General features: G+C 40.7%; 1 protein-coding gene across 3 annotated transcripts in view; it reads left to right on the top strand.

Annotated features, from left to right (window-relative positions):
• TGFBR1 (transforming growth factor beta receptor 1) overlaps positions 1-22,061 on the top strand; it is a 70,792-nt gene extending 48,731 nt beyond the window's left edge. For all 3 annotated transcript variants that reach the window (XM_054018677.1, XM_054018674.1, XM_054018675.1), the window contains 4 exons: positions 1,370-1,526; positions 10,453-10,577; positions 12,885-13,015; positions 17,327-22,061. In XM_054018677.1, coding sequence (XP_053874652.1) covers positions 1,370-1,526; positions 10,453-10,577; positions 12,885-13,015; positions 17,327-17,452 — 539 coding nt within the window. In that variant the 3' untranslated portion in view covers positions 17,453-22,061. The remainder of the gene's footprint in view (positions 1-1,369; positions 1,527-10,452; positions 10,578-12,884; positions 13,016-17,326) is intronic.
• Positions 22,062-22,430: the final 369 nt, after the last annotated feature.

Here is a 22,430-nt window from a genome sequence, read left to right as displayed (position 1 = left end):
GTAAAGTGCTTTAAAATAAGTGGATCAGCATTCACAGAAAAGAATGATTTGGATGTCGTCATTATCTTCGGACTTGTATAGGTTTATAACCTTAACTATGGTATTTGAACTGATGGAAAAATTTGAAAGTTTAGATGGAATCTTCTTCTGGGACATGCTTGCAGGGAGCCTTGGTACTTTTTGCTTTCCTCTGCAGCATTGAGCAAGTATAGTACCGTAGGATCATGCAGACATATCTCACAAGATCAGTTTCCTTTAACTGCAGGTTGGGACTCGTCTACGTGAACATTTAGTTCACTGCAAGTTGGTGTCTGCTTCTGCCATGCACTAGCAGTGCATGTCAACAGGGTCCACATGGACAAACAGTTCATTAGTGTGGTTTCATCTATTTCCATTTCAGAGCAGAGTAGATTAAAGCACACTAACTGTTCATCAGCAAGGTTCATACAAACAGTTCAGTGTGTGGCAGACTAGACTGGTGTAGATTCACACCGTAGCTTAGCACAAACTAAATGTTCATGTAGACAAGCCCTTACAGGCATTGGTAGACAACAGTTCTTTCCTTCAATAGTTCCTTTCATTTTAAAAAGACCTCTATTAAGTATGCTTGGATGAACATGGAAATTGTTAGTGGGGTTCGTGGTAAACAAACGCTTCTGCTTTGAAACTAAGTTTTCTAAGTAATGTTATTCCAAAGGATAATCTTTGCTCAAAGTTATAAGTAGTTAAACACAGGAGTTTAGAATGAAAGTGCTGTCTCAACATTTCTGTTATTATCATGCAGTATTATGGTAGTACCTAGAAGGCACAATTGTATAAAAAAAGTTGTTGCTACACCAAAGACATTAGCTTATTACACCATTTTTGTTATGCATTAGCTGCTCAAGTCATATGAATAGTCTTTCCAAAACAACTTCCAGTGATGTTCAATATAATGTATTGTTCTGTTTACTCAGAACAATTTTTGCTATTGTTTTATAGTCACAACTGTACAAAGATGAAAGTGTGACTCTAGCTAGTACTTTCCCCCCCCTTCAGCTATAGACAAATCACTGCTAAATTCCTAGAATATAGTGATTAGATTAACCTACAAATTTCACATATGTAGATCACTGCTGTTCTACCAATATAGCACATCCTTCTGTTTCCTTCAAGCAGGTTTAAATGAAACTTACATTTATAACTCCACATCAGCCCTTCACATTATAGATACAAATGTGATACTTTGATTCATAACCTCAAAATCTTGAACTCCTCACCCAGGTGAGAATATGTAATAGAGGATTTCTGAAACATTCTTTAGTTAGTAGTAGGGATTTGTTTTGGGACTTTTACCTCTTCTACCCTTTTTTCCCCTCCTCCTATGCAGGAAAACCAGCCATTGCTCATAGAGACTTGAAATCAAAAAATATATTGGTAAAAAAGAATGGAACGTGTTGTATTGCGGATTTAGGACTGGCAGTGAGACATGATTCAGCTACAGATACAATTGATATTGCCCCAAACCACAGAGTGGGAACAAAAAGGTAAAATCATTAACATATTTATCAAATTATTTTTCTTCAAAATGTGTCTTCCTCTCCTTTCTGTGTAAGAGATTGATAGTCATGGGTCTGAATGGCAGTATGACGAATAGCCTACAAAATTGTCTGCGGCAGGCAGGGCTTCCCCCTCACCCATCCTTTCCAGTCAATGGAACCATTCCATGCTTAAGGCCTTGCTCAATCTGGGTCTGTGTGTCTATAGCACTGCAAAAAATTGTGCAAATGGTACTGGGTATTTGGAGATCAGCACCTCTTCAATATCTTCATAAATGATTTAGATAATGGTATAGAGAATACACTTATAAAGTTTATGTATGATACTACTCTGGGAGCGGTTGCAAGTGCTTTGAAGGATAGGATTAAAATTCAAAACTATCTGGAGAAATGGTCTGAAGTAAATAGGATGAAATTCAATAAGGACAAAGGCAGAGTATTCTACTTAGGAAGAAACAATCAATTGCGCGCACATAAAATGGGAAATGACTGCCTAGGAGGGAGTACTGCGGAAAAGGATCTAGGAGTTATAGTGGGTCACAAGCTAAATATGAGTCAGTGTAATACTGTTGTGTGCGCAAAAAAAAATGAACATAGTTCTGGGATGTATTAGGAGGAGTGTGGTAAGCAAGACATGAGAAGTAAGTCTTCCACTCTCCTCTGCACTGATAAGGCCTCAGCTGGAGTATTGTGTCCAGTTCTGGGCACCACATTTCAGGAAAGATGTGGACAAATTGGAGAAAGCTCAGATATGAGCAACAAAAATGGTTAAAGGTCTAGAAAACATGACGTATGAGGGAAGGTTGAAAAAATTGAGTTTGTTTAGTTTGGAGAAGAGAAGGCTGAGGGGAGATGTGATAGTTTTCAAGTACATAAAAGGTTATTACAAGGAGGAAGATGAAAATGGTTCTTGTTAACCTCTGAGGATAGGACAAGAAGCAACAGGCTTAAATTGCAGCAAGAGAGGTTTAGGTTGGACATTAGAAAAAACTTCCTATCGGGGTAGTTAAGCGCTTTAACAAATTGCCTAGGGAGGCTGTGGAATCTCCCATCATTGGAAGCTTTTAAGACTAGGTTAGACAAACAACTGTCAGGAATTGTCTAGTGGTTACGTAGTCCTGCCTTGAGTGCAGAAGACTGGACTAGATGACATATTGAGGTCCCTTCCAGTCCTACACTTCTATGATTGTATTCCCAGCTAACTGGCTTCTTGTGTGAATTACGATCACAAAGCCTTCTATTGTATAATGATATAACCTCCATCCAGTCTCAGTTTGTCATATACATGAGTTATTTTAGACAAATCAGTAAGGGTATATAGGGTAATATATGCCAGATGGAAATAGAAAGTTGGTGCCTGACATCAGCCTGAAATATGTAATATAGTTGTCTGACCAAATATAGGAAGTGAACGGTGCAGAGTAGGGTATCTAGCCTGTAACGTGGTGTTGGACAGATATCTTGTGAGGGAAATATGAAAAGTTGCCTGTACCGAATACCATGAGGTTGGGAAAGGCAATGGTCTCTAGCCTCTGATTAGGGAGTAGGTTTGAAATGTATAGGCCAACATGCTCTCTTTCTTCCTTTAGGAACCCACCTCCCAGGTTGGGAAACTGTGGGTTTACTTTCTTTAAAAAATGTGCGTTTTAATAGTGACCTTACTTCATTTCTCTTTGGCTGCATCTGTGCAGTTAAAATCTTTTTAGTCATAATTCACCTTTGCTGCAACACTCTGTTCCATTTTGTATTTACCTGTGACATTCTTGATTACCTTTCCCAGACCTGAAGAAGAACATAGTGCAGCTCAAAAGCTTTTCCCTTTCACCAGCAGAATTTGGTCCAATAAAATATTACCTCACCTTCCTTGTCTGTCTCATATCCTGAGACCAACATGGTTACAGTGCTGCCAACAGAATTATAGACAGGACAATTAAGCTCTACTCCATTCTTTGCTACAGTTGCCCTCATTGTTAATGATGCTGGGGCTATTCTAATTCTGAATTACAGCTAAAAAGCTGTCCAGTGTAGACAAAAAGTCTTTGTTCCTTATCAGGCCTAAAACTTTAGTAGCATGTTATCAACCCTATCCAGTTCAACATTAATTCCTACTCCTGAGAACCACAGAAGAGCCACACAAAGTTAATTCTATATTTTACTAAAAGACTGACATGGCATAAATTCAGGTTTATCCCATCCGTGTTATAAAAGTCTCCAGACTGAAAGCAGCCAACTTCAGCACATATCTTATTGTTGCTATTCTTCTTTCAGAAATCTTTACTACTGTTTTATTCATCCATTCCCCCTTGAACCAAGGCTATTTTATTCTTGTTTATAATATTCCTTTGAATGTGCATTCTCAGAGGCCTTCAGGATTAGGGATCTATTTTAATTCCTTACTCTCTAGATTAGAAAACTACTTCAGGGGAAGAAATTTACACTGGTGCAGGACTTTGTTCTATTTAATCTTGGTCCTGGGTAAAAAGTACTGCTAGATGGAATCATCAGTGGTGAGGGACAGATGGTCATGAGAATGTCGCTACAGGTGGCTATGGACTGTTCTGATATGGCTACAGGGTTGATGCCCACAGCCATCATTGTGTGATGAGCCTCGTGGCTCCAGGCATGCCATGCAAAATACAGGACACAATAGAGAACCTGCTGTTTGAGGGAATTAAGCCCTTCAGCCAGAGAACAGAGTAAGTGCTCCATTCTTTCAAGGACTCAACAGCCACATTACAGAGCCTGAAGACGTACCAGTTCCTTACAGAGAACCTTACAAATGCAAACCCCAGTAAAAACAAAGGACTTCTCCTTACCCCTGGGTCGACTGTCAGAATACCAGCATCAGAAGAAATCTAGGTGAGTGGATGCGAATCATCTGCCTCCTTGACTAATCCAGCTCTCTGGCTCAGCAAAATTGATGGTTGTGTTAAGAGCCACAATGGAGCTGACCTATAGGCTGTGCTTATCTTCAGGAACTGCCTTGTCCCATTCCAAGAGGCTTGGGCAGCTATGACAATGAACAAGTGGGTATTGGACATCACTTTTCAAGGCTACCTTATACAGTTCCATTCACTGCCCCCTTCCCTGCCAGCTGCTCTTCAGGGGCCCTTCTCACAAGAGACTCACAAACAAAAGTGATTTCATTGCTTCATCTAGGGGCCATAGAAGAGGTACTGGGGGAATACAGGGGAAGAATCTTCTACTCCCAATTCTTCCTTTTATCCTCAAAAAGAATTGACGTGGGGAGCGTCTTCCTCTCTTTTAGCCTAGACCTGAGGAGACTCAATGAATACGTTGCCGCAGATTAAGAATGGTAATGCTTGCCTCCATTTCATTTAAAGTCTCCAGGATCAAGAACAGTTCATGGTTTTCAACTTGCAGGATGTGTACTTCTGCATAGCCATCCACCCAGCCCTCAGGAAGTACTTAATATTCACAGTGGAGCCCAACCATTACCAGTACAAGGTTCTGCTGTTGAAACTCGCCATGGCACCAAGAGTCTTCACAAAATGCATAGCAGTAGTAGCAGCACAGCTCAGAAAACGCATTCACATCTGCCCACCCAGTAAGAGGATGCAGAATACCTAAAGTTACCCCATCTCCCTATTTTCTCAGTGGGGCCTCCTGGTGAACTATGGAAAAAGTCTTATTCCCTCTGTGGCAGAGCTCTGACCTTGTCCCCGTGGGTCCTGCACGTCTAGACGGTATATGCTAGCCTCAGTGGCTCTCTGTGACCCTCCACGTAGCCCTTCTCTCTCTAGGGCCAGGGTTACAGTCTACTGAGCCCTTTTCATCATAAGCCAGCAAGGAGGTTGGTGAGAGAACTCCCTCAGTCTCTGTTGTCCCTAGGGCTTATTTCAGAACAGTTTAGCCTCCTGTCCTGACAGGGACCTGACTTCCCCTCCCAAGAGGTGTTCCTGTAGTGGTGGGTTGGGGGGAACCCGGGCCTGCCCTCTACTCCGGGTTTCGGCCCAGGGACCCTAATGGTAGCAGCTGTTGGCAGCCAACCTTTCGCTGCCAGAGCTGCTACATTTCCCTGGGCCACTTCCCCACAGCTCTCCTGCTTCTCCCTTTTTCACCCTTACCTTAGGGCTCCCTTATCAATAACTTGAGGATGTCTTCATTAACCAGCCCTTTAGCTACATTTCCACTCCCTGGCTCTCCTCTGCCTGACTGGAGTGAGCCCTTTTTATAGTATCAGCGGGGCCTTAATTAGAGTCAGGTGGTCACATTAGCTTAATGGCCTCACCTGACTCTTTGCAGGTTAATTGGAGTCAGGTGTTCTCATTAGCCGGGAGCAGCCCCTGCTCTGGTCAGTCAGGGAACAGAAAACTGTTAATCCAGTGGCCAGTGTATCTGCCTTCTGCTATTCTGCTGTACGCAACTGGCCTGGGTCAATCACACCTCATAGACAATAGAGTTTATAGAGTCCTGATCAAATCTGGGGAGGTTTGCTCTCACCAATCCAAAGACAGATTCCTGTCAATGCAAGCAGTGGTGCACCAAATATAGATCCAATGATGACCGTGCAGATACACTTGCGGCTGCTAGGCTTCATTGCTGACCACACCAATTCTGACTTAGGATGGTCTGTCCTTCAGCAAAATACCAGATGAATGTGTAGTGGTGATTCTACCTCATGTAGCAGATCTGAGCTGGTGAAAGGAGCCCAAAAACATGTGGGGGAAGAGTACCATCCTCTACTCTCTTCTCAACAAGGAGTTTAATCATGGATGCTTCAGGTACAGTTTTGGGGAGCCCATTCTTATTCCTGGGGGAATTCTGCACCACTGTGCATGTGCAGAATTTATGTCCGTTGCAGATTTCTTTTGCTTCCCCACAGAAAAATTACTTTCTGACGGGGAAGCAAAGGTAAGCCACAAGAGCGGTCATGCAGCTCTCCCCAACAGTATGTTTCAGGGGCCCAGGGAAGCTGGCAGAGAGGTAAATCACTTTGGGGCAGGAGGCGGGATTAGGGAAGATCCAGCTGGTGGCTCCTACCTTGTACCAGGATCAGCTGCTAGTCCTGGCTGTGCTGAGAGGACGGGACTACTTCCTTTGCACAGCATCCAGGGGAAGGTCCAACCCACCCCCAGATTGCTCCTTCAGCTGAAGGAAGCTCTGCAAACTCCCTTACCTGCTTCCTGCACCCATTGCTCCTCAGCTGCAGGGGGAGGAATCCCTGTACAGAGAGCTGCTCCCCAATCTGCCCAACCCCTGTGCATCCAGACCCCCTAATGCCCAGACCCTCCCAGCGAGCCTCCCCCCCAACACACCCCGATGAGCTCCACTCTCCTTGCACCTGGACCATCCTGTCGAGCCTCCCATCCCCCAGATTTCATCCCCACCAAGTCCCAACCAGCTGCATCTGGACCCCCACCACCACCACTGAGCCCTCCACACCCATACCCCCTTGCCAAGCTCTATCTCCCCCACACCCAGACCTCCCCCACTGAGCCTGAACCACCTTCACCTGGACTCCCCTGCAGAGTCCCATTACTATTGCACCAAGAACCTCCCAACAAGCCCCTGTGCATCCAGATCCCCACCACCACACACCTGGATCCCCCACTGAGCTGCCTGCACCCAGATTACCCCACACCTGGATCCCCCCCACACTTAGCACACTTGGATCTTGTCTTGCTGAGCTTGCCTGCCCACACTTGGTGTACACCTGGAACAGAGGGGCAGGACCCTTGGGTGTTTCTGGGGCAGGCCCAGTCCTTGCACTGTGTCAGGGTTGGGTGCAGCTTCACTTCTGAGACTCGGTTTCCTGGTGGGAGCTGCACAGTGATCTCCCACCTCTGTGCAGCCAGAGGCCTGTGCTCCCCAGTGCCATGCTGGAGCTTCCACATTTATTTGACAAAATTTGCAGAATTTAGTGTGTGTGTGTGTGTGTGTTGCCCCCAAAAGTAACAGATACAAGGGACTTGGACCTGGTAGGACATCAATGTGTTAGTGCTCAGAGTCATCAGGCTAGGCTCCATTACCTTTCATTCTGTTCTTCAAAACTTCACAGTTCAGTTCCTGATGGACAACACCTTTGATGCACTACATAAACAGGCAGGGAGGCACATGCTCATTTTTCCTGTTTGTGGAGTCCTTAAACTCTGGACATGGTGTCACCAACACAGTATAACACCAATGGCTCTTCACCTCCTGAGCATCAGCAACAATGTGGTGGGCTCTCTGAGCAGTCAGTCACCACTTAAAAATGGTTGCTGTGGAAGTCTATTAGAGCTGATAATCATACATTGGGGAACCACCGTGATAACCTGTTTACCACTGATATAAAGTCCAAGTGCCAGAACTTTTTTGTTTCTATATGATCCCAGGGTTGTTACTTGGCTCCTTGATTCTGCAGTGGTCTGAAGGCAGCTTGCATGCCTTTCCACAAGTTTCCCTTTTCCCTAGGGTGACTTCCAAAATCAGGAGCCATGGCCATACTCATTCTTGTAGCTTTGTAGTGACTGAGGCAGTTTTGATTCTGACCTACTACATGTGTCCATCTAGTCCAACTACCAGAATACCTAAACCTGTTCTCACAACACCATGGCCAGATAATTCATCTAGCCTAAAGTTGATGTACCTGATGGTCCAACTGTTGGTTGGTTGAATCCCCAAAATCCTGATTCAGAGGAGGAAAACATTCTTAAGAAGAACTTACTCATTGAAGTTGAAGTGATTCTCTATTTTGTGGACAGCCTAGCATTGTCTGGACCTGGTCCAGGCCAGGGTACCTCAGAACCTCTACTACTTACTGCACTTGAAAAGACATGCCTATCTTTCAACTCTGTTACAGTGTACCTTGTACAATTTCACATTGCCAGATACCTGTACAGTTGTGCTCCCCTTTCTCATTCCATGATACATACATACTTGCTGGTCAGAAGAACCTCTTTTTGTCTGGGACCTTGATCTAGTAGTTTTGAGACTCCTGGCATTTCCGTTTGAATCTGACTGCTTCCTGCACCATCTCACTCTGAAAACAATCATAGAATACCAGGGTTGGAACAGACCTCAGGAGGTCATCTAGTCCAACCCCCTGCTCAAAACAGGACCAATTCCCAGACAGATTTTTGCCCCAGATCCCTAAATGGCCCCATCAAGGATTGAACTCACAACCCTGGGTGTAGCAGGCCAATGCTCAAACCACTGAGCTATCCCTTCCCTCCTCCCATCTTGTTGATGGCCATTACTTCAGCCAGGAGAGTGAATGAGCTTCAGGCACTTATGGCCAAATCCTACATACTGCATTCCACAGAGAAAAGGTGGTGCTGAGATCACGTCCACAGTTCATTCCTAATATGGTCTGTTATCTAAACCAATCAATCAACCTGCATGTCTTCTTTCCAACGATACACTTGGCACAGGGAGAAAAAGTACACACACTAAATGCACCCGGGACTTTGCTTTATGTTACAGGACCAAATCGTTCAGACTCTTGTCCTGGCTATTTATAGCCATAGCTGGGTGTTCTAAAAGTTAAGCCAATGTCCCCACACAGGATATTGAAATGGATAACTCAGTGTATCTTGCTGTTACTATTTGGCTGGTGTACCTCTTCCTCTGCAAATCAAGGCACTTCACCAGAACTCAAGCAATTATCCTCTGCCTGTTTAAAAATGTCAATTTGAGATCTCCAAGGAGATGACATGGAGTAACCCATTACCGTTTGTCCAACATTATGCATTGGATTTAGCTGCTAGAATAGATGGCAAGTATGAGAAAGCAGTACTATTAGCACTGTTGAAATGATGCAGCTGATATTCCTCATTCCTGAGGGGCTACTACTTGCTAGTCACCTAGAGGAGGATCCACACTGGCATATACTGTACCTATTAGTGTGGTTCTTCGACATGTCAGTGTGGCTCCTATGATCCAACCTCCACCCCTTCTTTTTAGAGTGCTCTGTTACATTGGCCCTGATCCTCCTTTGCATTCTGCTCTGTATACCCTCATGTGGCCCCAATGAATATCAGTATGCAAAACAATCAGATCTTGCTTGTGAGGCACATGTGAATCTGCAGTTGATCCACGCTGATCACAACATCTCAAAGAACCAGTTACTGTATGGCTAGTAAAACGTTTTTTCCATTCTCTAGCAGTCCCAGCCATGCCTCCCTCCAACACAGCCCACAGGGTTTTAGCATCTCTTGCCTCCAGCATGTCTAGCAACATATTCTAACTCCCTTCTTCCCCATGCTCTTTAGGAATGCCCCCCAATGCAAAATTCCTCTTTTGTCCTTCAACCTGCCCCCTTCCTCAAAAGTAATTATCCTCTCCCACAGATCCACTGCTGCTGCCACGACTCCTGTCTCTGTGTGTCTCCTGGATATTGCAGCCACTGGGTTGCTTGCTCGCCCTCCCCTTGTGAAGATTCTATGGCTCCAGCTTTCTGTCTCGCTATCATTTCCCCTTCCGAAAATGACAGTAGCTCAGAAGCTGCTTTGCTTCTTGCCTCCTTTCACCTGCTGGAATAAAGCTATTGAATATATTTTCACTTTGTAATCAAATACAGTAATTAATTTAACAGTTGAGGACCACAAACACAAGCCTCAAGGATCACATGTTAAACACCTGGAAGTAACTGCTTTTCATTGTACCAAGGCCATGCAGATTGGTGCGTGACATAGGGTGGGATATTGAAAAGCACTCAGGATTGGCCTAATTGCTTCTGTTGACTAATTCAATAGGCATTTTACCACTGACCTTAATGGAATCAGAATTAGGCCAACATGCAGTGATTTTGAAAATTCTGCTCTTTAAGTAGTACGTCATAATTTTCCTAATTTATTGACTTCTGTTAAGCTGATTTGTTCAATGTGTTGGAGCTGAAGAAATACTGAAAAAGCTTAGTGCAGTATGCATTTTATGGCATAAGATATTTTGGTTCTTTTATTTTTAATAGATACATGGCTCCTGAAGTCCTAGATGATTCCATAAATATGAAACATTTTGAGTCATTCAAGCGAGCCGACATCTATGCGATGGGATTAGTGTTCTGGGAAATAGCACGGCGATGTTCAATTGGTGGTACGTGACAATCCTAAATGGAGCATATTAAATTATAAGTTTTTGTACTGATTGTTTGAAGACTCTGAACAGTTTTGCATACCTATTTTCCATAATCATTTTGTTTTATTACATAATTTAGCATACTTTCCATGGTTTATACTTAGTTTTTAAAACCATTTTATCTTTTGCTTCAGTCAACTAGTGTCAAATAATGAGCACCTCTCAAGTTTCTTAACGAGGGCTTATCCGTAAATGATATATGGCTAAACCTGGAGTAAGTAAAAGAAACTCCTCTTGAAATTGAGAGCCACCTCTCCTTATACCAGAGCAGAATTTGTCCCCAAAGTCATATTAAAAAAGGGCAAAATTGGTGCCCTTGAAAGTGTGGCATTGACTGCACTGGTAAGGATATGTGCAGGTAATGTTCAGATACCTAGTTTAAAATGCAATTTTTCTGACACAGATCATCTCGGGAAGAGACAGAAGTGTTTTTTTATAGTTGTAAAAGGCACTGGTGAGATCTCCTCTGGAACACTGAGCAGCTCTGGTCTCCCATCTTTAAGGAAGATAAATTCAAACTGTAACAGGTGCAGAGAGAGGCTACTAGGAAGATTAGATGAATGGAGAAACCTGCCATATGAGAGGAGACTTGACTTAAGCTTGGCTAATAAAATGAAAGCTGAGGGAAGATAGGATTGCTTTATATAAAAACATTAGAGGGATAAACACCGGGGAGAGAGAGGGAGAGGGCTTATTTCAGTTACAGGCCAATGTTGGCACAAGAACGAATGGATATAAAGTGGCCCTCAACAAATTTTAGGCTTGAAATTAGACTAGAGTTTATAACCATCAGAGGAATGGAGTTCTGGAACAGTCTCCCACGGGGAGTCATGGGGGCAAAAAATCTAACTTGTTTCAAGACTGAGCTTGATAAATTTATGGAGGGGATGGTATGATGAGATTGGCCATATGCCAGTTTAAGCAATCTGCTGTTCCCAAATATCTCCAGCAGCTGCGGATGGGACCCTAAATGGGGAGAGCTCTGAGTTACTACAGAGAGTTCTCTTCCAGGTGGCTGGCTGGTGGGTCTTGTCCATATGCTCAGGGTCTAACTGTCATTTTCCTCCAGGTCAGATTGACCAAGACCCTGGGGTAGGGGGGATTCTGATTTCCTCTGCAGCATGGGGCACGTGTCACTTGCTAGTTTGAACTAGCATAAATGTGGATTCTCTAACTTGAAATCTTCAATCCAATTTTGAGGACTTCAGTAACTCAGCCAGAGGTTCGCAAAAAGAACAGGAGTACTTGTGGCACCTTAGAGACCAACAAATTTATTAGAGCATAAGCTTTCGTGGACTACAGCCCACTGGACAGTCCACAAAAGCTTATGCTCTAATAAATTTGTTAGTCTCTAAGGTGCCACAAGTACTCCTGTTCTTTTTGCGGATACAGACTAACACGGCTGCTACTCTGAAATCAGCCAGAGGTTATGAGCCTATTGCAGGAGTAGGTGAGGTTCTGTGACCTGCGATGTGCAGGAGGGTCTGACTAGATGATTTTGATGGTCCCTTCTGGCCTTAAAGTCTAGGAGTCTATCAGTAATGGGAAGTGTACATCTGCTCTTCCTCACACAGTACTAAGACTTATTCCTAAGTATTTAAAGTGCAATATGGAAAACTCTCCCAATATTGGAGCGTGATTATAGTTGCTCTTGTATTGGGATTCACATTTTCAGTTTAAGCCTAGAACAGCATCAGTCATGCTCTTTAAAGAATCACTTTTCAAATAAAACTTTAAAATAGAAGCAAAGAAAATGGGCAAAGATACTTGCAATGGAATTTGCATTTTGTTCACGTTGTCCCATGTAAATTGCAACCTGTATTATTATTTGTTCGTTTTGTGATTCCCTTATTTGTAAGTAGATGTGGTAATATACAGAATGAAAAGATCGGATCAAATTAAGCTGTTTTTAAAAGCTTTTATTAATATCTTTAATTTGTTTCATTGCTGATGAAACAACCAATTTCTGTTCAAATTCAGGAAGACACAATTTCCACAAGTCTGTAAACATTTTACGAAAAAGTTACAAAGCACTAAATTAAGGCAGTTGTGTGAGCTTGGTCAATCACTTCATTGGTAAAATTGGATAATATTTATTTCCTTTGTAAAGAGATTTTAAATCTGCCGATTAAAAGTACTGTATAAAATAAGTTCTGAATTATATCAGCCCAAAAAAACAAAACCCTTGAGAATGAGTTAACAAAAAAATCTGTAATTGTGATGTTAAACAAAAAGAAATGCTAAATACTTCAATCAAAACTACAGGAATACATGAAGACTACCAGTTACCATACTATGACCTAGTCCCTTCAGATCCTTCAGTTGAAGAAATGAGGAAAGTTGTTTGTGAGCAGAAGCTGAGACCCAATATTCCAAACAGATGGCAAAGTTGTGAGGTGAGTATTACTAAATGTGCAAAAAACTAAAATAATTCAAGAAAACTGCAGCTTTTAAAGTATTTAAATCAGTTTTTTGTCTTGATTTTTGTAGAATGGAGATTCATATGTGCCTCTGAGAGAACTTTAGTGGCTTTGTGAGAATTATGAATTTATTATATGATGCTGGTCCGTGGATGTGGTTATGCACAAAAATTTAAAACTCTCTTACCAAGGCTGGCTAGTTTGACAAAAGAATTCTCAGAGCCCTTCACGTGAACAGTGGCTAAAGTTACTTGTCCATGAAATTAATGTGTGACTGCATATGACACAAAACAAAATTATCCAGGAAACCTCACTGCAGATCAACAAATGTATTTCATTACTTCTAATTAAAAATATAAGAAACTGAATAACACATGTTTCAGAGGACAGTTTTTATCTACAATTGCAGGACCATGTAAATGTCTGGCAAATTACCAGAATATTAACCAAGGAGTGAAAATAATCTGTGCTGATTGTACTTAGTTTGCAGTCTTCAAGGTATAAAACGCCAAATATGATATAATGGAAATCATTCATTTCCATTCTCTGGATCTCTTTTGTTACAATGTCCTAATGTAGACAGATTCACAACAGTGACATGGTGGCAAAAATGCAGGGAAGAAACACTAGAGCCTTCTGTACACTAAGGCCATTTCTACACTATGGGGATTATAGTGGTATAGCTAAGGCCCTATAATGTAGATCCAGCCTGTCACAGTGGAAGGGATTTCTCTATTGCTGTAGGAACACTGCCTCCCCAAGCGACGGTAGCTAAATTGATAGAAGCATTCTTTCGTTGACCTAAGTGCAACTACACTGGGGATGAGGTCAGCATAAGTATTGCACTAGGGTGTGGATTTTTCACATCCCATAGTGCCATAGCTTTGTCGACCTGGTCTACACTTAAAATTTAGGTCTTAGTAGGATAAAGTGAATGAAGGGCAATTTACATCTGAATGAGATTATCTATGTCAGTTTAATGTGCTCTAACGTTACACCTTTAGTTAATTCATCTTAATTTTCCTGAGTATGCCTGTGTAGACAAGCCCAAAGTTTGAGGGTATTTAGCTAATCTGGGGGTTCTCAAACTGGGGGTCGGGACCTCTCAGGGGGTCATGAGGTTATTACGGGGGGGGGGGGGGGGTTTGCAAGCTGTCAACCTCCACCCCAAACCCCACTTTGTTCCAGCATTTATAATCGTGTTAAATATCTAAAAAAGTGTTTTTAATTTATAAGGGGGGGGTTGCACTCAGACGCTTGCTATGTGAAAGGGGTCACCAGTACAAAAAAAAAGTTTGAGAGCCATTGAGCTAACCCCATTCATCTCAGTAGGTGTTGAGTGACATTAATTTAAAATGTCAAGCCTTCCTGGATGCTTAAAGCCTCCTTGTCTCCTACTCAACTGTCGAACATTTACTTAGTGCTGATGCAAAAGTCTGATATTAAACCAATTATTTTAAGTGGCCTCAAATTTTAAATTCAGCATACTACAAATTAAATTACACAAGATATTATACTGATTGGAGTAAACTGAGATTGGCATGGAGGGGTAAAAAGCTTAGAAGCAATACCATGTTTTTTTTGAAGTCTGCTACTTAGATCTGTGTAATCTAAGTGTATCACTTTTACAAAAGATTATTTTCCAGACTATATTTTAAAGCTCTAGCTTGAGTACTCTACCTCCTACAGTTCAAAACCATTCTTATGTTCTTACTCATAATTTAATAGCCATATTTAGGGTTACCAGATAGCAACTGTGAAAAAACGGGACAGTGGGTGGGGGGTAATAGGCGCTTATATAAGAAAAAGGCCCCAAAACCAGGACTGTCCCTTTAAAAATGGGACATCTGGTCATCCTAGCCATATGGATCAGACTAATGGTCCATCTAGCCCCAGTATTGTCTTCCAACAATGGTCAACGCTAGATGCTTCAAAGAAAGAACAGAACAAGGCAATTACCAAGTAATCAATCCCCTGTTGTCCAGTCCCAGCTTCTGGCAGTCAGAAGTTTTAGGGACACCCAGAGTATGGGGTTGTGTTCCTGACCATCTGGGCTAATAGGTCCATCAATGGCTATCTTCCATGAATTTATCTTTTGAATCCATTATTATTTTGGCCTTCCACTCGCAACAAGTTCACAGGTTGACTGTGCATTGTATGAAGTACTGTACTTCCTTATGTTGGTTTTAAACCTGCTGCCCATTAATTTTGTTGAGTGATTCCCTAGTTCTTGTGTTATGTGAAGGGATAAATAAAACTTTCTCCACACCATTCATGATTTTGTACATCTCTATTGTATCTCCCCTTATGCCTCTTTTTTTTTATTTTTTTTCCCCTAAGATGAAAGGTCCCAGTCTCTCTCAATCTTTCCCCATATGCAGGGCTTTGGAGCTGTGCTCCGGCTCCGCTCCAGCTCCAGGCAAAAACCTGCTGCTCCACGCTCCAGCTCTGGGCTCTGCTCCAAAGCCCTGCTCATATGGAAGCTGTTCCATACCCCTGATCATTTTTGTTGTCTTTCTCTGTACCTTTTGCAATTCTAATATATCTGTTTTGAGATGGGGCATCCAGAATGGTACATAGCGCTGAAGGTGTGGGTGTACCATGGAGTTATATAATGCCATTACGATATTTTCTGTCTAGTAATACAGACACTGAACGTAACCACATTTGCCTCCTTTGTAGACTGGCATAGAAAGTAGACCTGTAGCAAGAGATATTTAGGTGAGATGTTATTAAAAAATTTCCAAGTATAAGGGTAGCTAAGCTCTGGAATGAGTTTCCAATGCAGGCCGTGGAATTCCCATCTTTGGAGGCTTTTAAGACAGGTTGGATAAACACCGGTCAGGGATGGACTAGGGTTACTTGGTTCTGCTGCAGCACAGGGAGCTGGACTTGGTGACTTCTTGAGGTCCCTTCAAGCCCTTTATTTCTATGTATTCTCCACTCCCCCATGCCCTCTAGAATATATTGGTTGTAAAGCTAGAATATCTAGGATTCTTCAAGATTAGTTGTGTATACACATTCCACTTCAGGTGTGTGCACTCAAGTGGGAGACTTTTTTTGGTCTGCAGTACCCATTGGGGCAGCACATGTGCTCTGAGTGTCCTCATGCCTTCAACTGAGGACACAAAGGGCGGAACTGTCCTGATCCCACCTCAGTTCTTTCTCACTGCTTGTGGCTATTAGTTGGAGGCTATGGTTGGAGGCATGAGGGACACTCAGGGTGCATGTGCTGCCCCGATAGTTACCACTGACCAAAAGTCTCTGGCTTGAGTGCACTGGGTTCATGCACACATAAAGTAGAATGTGTGTGCAACACATCTCAAAGAACCATAGTGACTGTACAGGTAAGTAATCATTTCTTACTTGAGTGGGATCTTTCTATGTTTTGTATTTCTGGGCCATCTAGCACCTTGGTGCCATGGCATTCTGACTTAAATAACACACTGGGAACAATGATTCAGGAGTTTTTGTACTACTTGGGAATAAGGATTATCGCCGTCTTTCCATTGGACCAGCATTTTTTTTTAGTACTGCAGTTTCAGCCCTTTACAGACGTTCATTTTCTGGTGTCATAGGTCTTGGCTAAGGTTCAAATTTATATATGACTTTATAACATTACTGTTTTTATAGAACTTAACTCTATAAGGGGATGATAGTTTAATTTTATTCAGTTTTGATCTCAAAAAATGGGTGACTTTCTTTGAAAGGATAAAATGTCTGCAGTAGTTCTTGAACATTGTTTAAACAAAGAGCATGAATAACTTTCCCCCTTGAGTTGAATTATGGAGTATTCTGAAGCCATGCAGACTTCTCCTAAATTGATAACTAAAAGAAGGTATTAATTATTCTTTCAATAGCATGCAACATAATATATTCCCACATGACAGTTCTAGGTAACATATGAATGTTTTTCTCTTGAGTTTTTTCAACTGGAGGCACAAAACACCAGAAGTACATATCTAATACAGAACTTGAGAGAACAATTCCCAGGCAAGCTCATTTTTCATAAATATTTTATTATTCTGCACATGAGCCTAATAAGTGTACTGAAATGAGTGTTACAGTTCACCTCAGAACTTTTTAGAGACCTTTTATTTTTCTTAAACAAAATGAGAATCTGGATTTCCCACCACAACACGCTTTTTTGCATATCACAGAAGCACCAATGACACAAATTTCAGAAATGTGAATTCTAAGAGTCTAAGGCACAATAAGGATGATTATTCAGGGATAGAGAAATGTATAGACTTTGTTCCTTTCTTTTCTTTTTTTATTTTTTTACAGGCATTACGAGTAATGGCCAAAATTATGCGTGAATGTTGGTATGCCAATGGAGCAGCCAGGCTAACAGCTTTACGCATTAAGAAAACATTATCACAGCTCAGCCAACAGGAGGGCATAAAAATGTAATCCTGGATTTACTACTGAAGAGCGCTTTAAAGATCCATAGCTGAATCTGGGTGGCATGTTCAGAAGGTTAATAGCTCTACCTCACTGAGGGAACAGAAGGATATTGCTGCCTTTTGATACTTTATAGGAACATCAGTTGTTAGCCCCGGGATTTCTGTGAACATGGTAAACACTTGTGTTTGGGTCTTTTTTGTGCACTATGAACACCTCTTTCCCAGGACAATTACAAAACATTGTGTAGTCTAGCTTTATTTTTATTAACATGTAACTCTATTTTAAAAGTTGATTACTGGTCTTAACTTTTCATTAACTGTGCTGAAGACATGAAGATCATTAAGGTTTTGGAGCTGGTTCACTACATTGTATACAGTGCATTGAGGGTTCTTAAGTGATTTTATTTGAGGTTGGTACAACTGAGTATTCTGAACCACTGCAAACTTTTTCTTTGATTCAGGTTTTGAATGTATTATTGCAGTATAACTTTCTAGCTATTAAGCTTACATCTATTGACACCTACCTTGATTTACAAAAATGACCTCATTCACTTGTGGGGAACATAATTTATGCAACTATATTTTGTATACTGTTACTGTGCTTTCACTTATTCAGAACATTGCATTGCCTTCAAAATAGATTGTACTATACCAGTAAGTGCCACTTCTGAGTCTTTATAATGCAAATCAATAGGAACATAGAAAGTTTATGGTACTTGTGGTTTCAAAACAGAGTTCAAAAATGGAATTATTCCTTTGCTTAATGACATAATTAACTCTCTATTTGGCATGTAGCTGCATCATTCTTGGAATAACTTTTTTACCAAGATCTGATTCTTAAACCACTGTATGAATTTAAATGGTATGCAAGTTAGTTAATTCAGTGTTATGTTCTAGAACTGTGCATCACATGTAATAAGTTCTAATTGTTATATCTAATAAGAATTTTTTTAAATGAATTGGCACTCTTAAAATGTTTGTCATACTCTTATCTAAGACCTGGTCTACACTAGCAAGAGGACTAAAGGTTTTTAAGATAAAAGGAAAGAAGTTTTACTCTTTGAAGTCATTTGTGAGAGATTTACTTTTCAGTTCCTCAAAGTCTTTCCTTTTTCTTCTCGAACAGTATTATTTGCAAAGACAAGAATTAACTTTATCTATAATTAGAGATGATTAACTGTAATATTTGGGCTTGTTTTATTAGGAACTTAAAAGCTGCTCTCAAATTATACATGCATATACTGTGTGTATGTGACATACACACAGTGGTGAGCTGCAAGACTTTGGGTACACACACCAGAAGGTTCTGGTGCCCTTGTTAGAACTACAAGAGCAAAGATAGTTTGTGTTGTCATTAGAACCCTGAAAAAATATGCACAGATTTACTCAACCTTCAAATCTCCACCAGGTATATCTTTTCACAGGATTTTAACAAACTTTTAAGATACGGATTGTATCACTACCCGTCTGAATGTCTCTTAAAATTGTTAAACGCATGGGAGGTGAGGGGGAAATCAGGAGAATAATCTTTGTCCTGAAACTAAGTTTTTAACCAAATATCTGCTTGGGTAGCAGGCATTTGCCTAATATTGACTTTACTAATGCACAAAAAAAAAAAATGGATTACTATATGCACATTTCTCACACACACACCCTAAGTCATCTCTCAGTCACACTCTCACACACCTTAATCGTATACCACACACTGCAATTTTAACTCTGTTCCCCTTTAAACCTTCATATGCCTGCTTAGGGAATTTTTCACCAGTAGAAGTAGCTATGTGGAGAAAAGGTAATTTGGAGAAGGGATTTTAGAATTGCATGTAAAGTTGTGTTGCTTGCTCTGTGATATATGCTAGCTCTGTAGTAACAGTAAGGTATGTTGTGCCTGTGAGTGAAGGAGAAGAGGATATGTACTATTAGATGGCAAAAGGTTTAATTGCCTTGCTTTCTGAGGTGTCTGCTATGAATTGTGCAATGTATAGCAACCCTAACTGCTTTCGTTTTTTGTTTCTTGGTATTGTAATGCTTAACTGGGGGTAAAGTGTAAATAAAATGTGGATTGTAGACCTCCTTGTGTGGGGATAGAAGTGCAACTGCTGACTGAATATTTTATCAGCTGCTGAGCGCGAACCCCCTTTTTTTGCTATAGGATAAAGTCTGGCAGAAAAGTGAAGTTCCTGATGGAGAATGATTGATTGGATCTGAGCACACACAGATTTGAAGTTTGCATATGCCTGCCCCATCCAACCAATCAGACTTGCATGTCCTCAGCGCCATCAATCAAATTTGTGTAAACTTGGCCATAATCAGTCAGTGAGGTTTGTATGCATAATCAGTCGTGTCTATGTGGACTTGGACTCATCAATCAAGTTTAGGTGCACGGCACATCAACCTTCAGTTATAACAGGAACAGATAAAAATAACCCTAAATACAATATTTAAAAAACAAACTATCCATTGCATCAGATCTATTCAGTATCCACCTCTTTAGCCGTTTTTTTGTAGATACGTGATATATTTTTAAGAGATTGGTCAACAATAACAAAGTAGGACTACCATGGGAAAAACTAGAGCCCGAACCAAATTTCAAAGACTTCCCATTTAAAAAATTTCAGGCGAAACCAAGTAAAAATTTGCATAGTTCTTACACCCTCTGAATTTTCTAACCCTGGGTGATATTTCACACTGTTTGGCTGCCTATTTTAGAGAGAGAGGTATTTGTCACATTTTAGATGCAAAGCTAACTATGGAGTACCCACCAGGTGTGTCCACAACTTTGTATTCTGTATTTTGGGATTTGATAGTTGGGGATAGGTGATTTTAGGGTTTATTTTTCGTGAAACCATATTTTATCTGACCTTTACAATAGCTGTGAAATCGATACATTTCACAGCTGTGATTTTAGAAAATATTACACACTTCTGTGTTATAAAAAATACAGTACTGTCAAGCTAAAAGAACTAGAGCCAGATACACAGGATTGCAGCAGGCAATTTGCTCCAGTCAGCTGCACACTGAGATATTTAGATAACATTGTCTTCCCCATCTACTAACCATAGCTTTCTTTTGAAAGCTGCATTTTTTTCTAAATTTGTCCTCTGAATTTTTCAACACTTTGTAGTGGAAATTTGCAAAAAGAAGGTGGATTGATATATTGTCCAATTTTAATGAAGATTATTTTGAGGACAAACGTGAATGATATCATAAAATGCACAACAGAAAAATTGTGAATAAGCCTGTACGTACCTTGGGTTCAGATGACATCACAAATAGTTTAAGCTTTGTTCTTGTGTTTTTCCATTATACAGTCTGAACGCCTTTATTGAATGGATGTGTCTGGATATTACGTGCAGCTTTTTATGTTACCTGTGTAAAAATCATATATATGCGCACATTAATATTTTTTAAACTGAGCTTGTAAATCACCAGATTTGCTCTGGGACATCCAGGGGGACCAAAATATTTTAGCATTCAAAATATTAATTTTATATCATCTCAAGGGTATACCAAAACAATTTGATATAAGAAATACTGATGCAAATGTTTATTGTAAATATACATACACTATACATTCATTTCTTCAAGGTTCATGCATTTATTAAATTGGCATATTAGTAGCACTAAAGCCTCACTTCAGATTACAGACGTGGCCAGACAGCTACGGACAAACATAAGGAGGATTGTTGGAAACAGACTGGTACTAAAAAGACTGAAAAGTCCCACTTGGGATACTGGAATTCTTCAGGGACCCTCCAACCTTGAAAGCTGGAATTCTGGGACATTTTAGAAGCTGTCTGTTCAGCACTCGCACTCTTTCTCCCCAAAATTAAACTACTTTCACTTGTAATCCTAATGCGGACTTTGTATATAGGGATAATGACATTGGGATTGACTCTGTGAGGACTTTAAGCTATCAAATGAAGTAAGAGGCTATTTTTTTATTTTATTTTTTTTACAAAATAATTGTGAGTTGAGTGCCATGAAATCTTCTCTTTAGTTAGCTCCTTGTTTATATTGTGCCATTGAAATGATTACGAGGGTGTTGAAATTATTATACATGTAAAAGAAAAGCTTCAATGTCAGTTGCTTTAAACTTAAGTTACCTCTTAAAAGACCAAGGTACATTTACCTCATTGTGTATATAATGTTTAATATTTTTCACAACATTCTCCAAGTTTGCAATTACATGTTTCTAGAAAATATGGGTATTGCTAAATTTACAACTTCAGTGGTACTAACTGTACTGTTTCTCATGCTCAAAATATGCACTCTTTATTTTCTGTATTTTATTGTATTTCTGTAAGTTTGTTGCTGCTTTGTCAATGTAGCATCTGCCCTTCCAGAGCTGTGTAGAATAATGCTTTGTATAAATTCTGCATTTTCGGTGGTAAACTTGAGAATCCTGTACAGATGAGTTTCTTTTTTTTTTTTTAAGCCTTACAAACTTGTGCATTTTCCCTTACATTTCTGAAAATTATGTATTGTATTGGTAGAGTATACAGTACAATGGATTGTAAATAGGAAAGTAGAAGAGTGATGCTTATGTTAAGTGCTAACACTACAGTAGAAAGTTTAAAGCAATGAAAATAAATTACTTTTTTCAAAGTAGATAAGTGAGCTGTGTCTTGTCTTTTGGAGAAAAAGTGGAAACATTATGTAACTATAATAGTTACAGAGAGCAGGATGCTCTGATCTACTATGGCCACTCTATACCCGGTAAGTGGTGTAAAATGGGGAGGTAGTTGGCGGAGAATTTCCCTTCTGTAGGGGAAATCTCTGCTGGTATAATAGTGGCAGAGGTGGCTTGCAAATGCTTGTGCCAACCACTCCACACCATGGCATAAGGGGAATGAGCGGGTTCCTGAACCTCCACCAGCATAACTGATCTTAAGTACCTTATATCAGTGATAAAAGTTAGAGTATGCCCCCTGCTGCTCTGTCTGCTGCAGATGAATGACTGAATGGAATGCTGCCACTCTCCA

The sequence above is a fragment of the Malaclemys terrapin genome, chromosome 2 (genome assembly GCF_027887155.1).
Source record: "Malaclemys terrapin pileata isolate rMalTer1 chromosome 2, rMalTer1.hap1, whole genome shotgun sequence".
Taxonomy (NCBI): Eukaryota; Metazoa; Chordata; order Testudines; family Emydidae; genus Malaclemys; species Malaclemys terrapin.
Note: the sequence above shows the minus strand (reverse complement) of the source record. Positions and strands in the feature narration are given on the sequence as shown.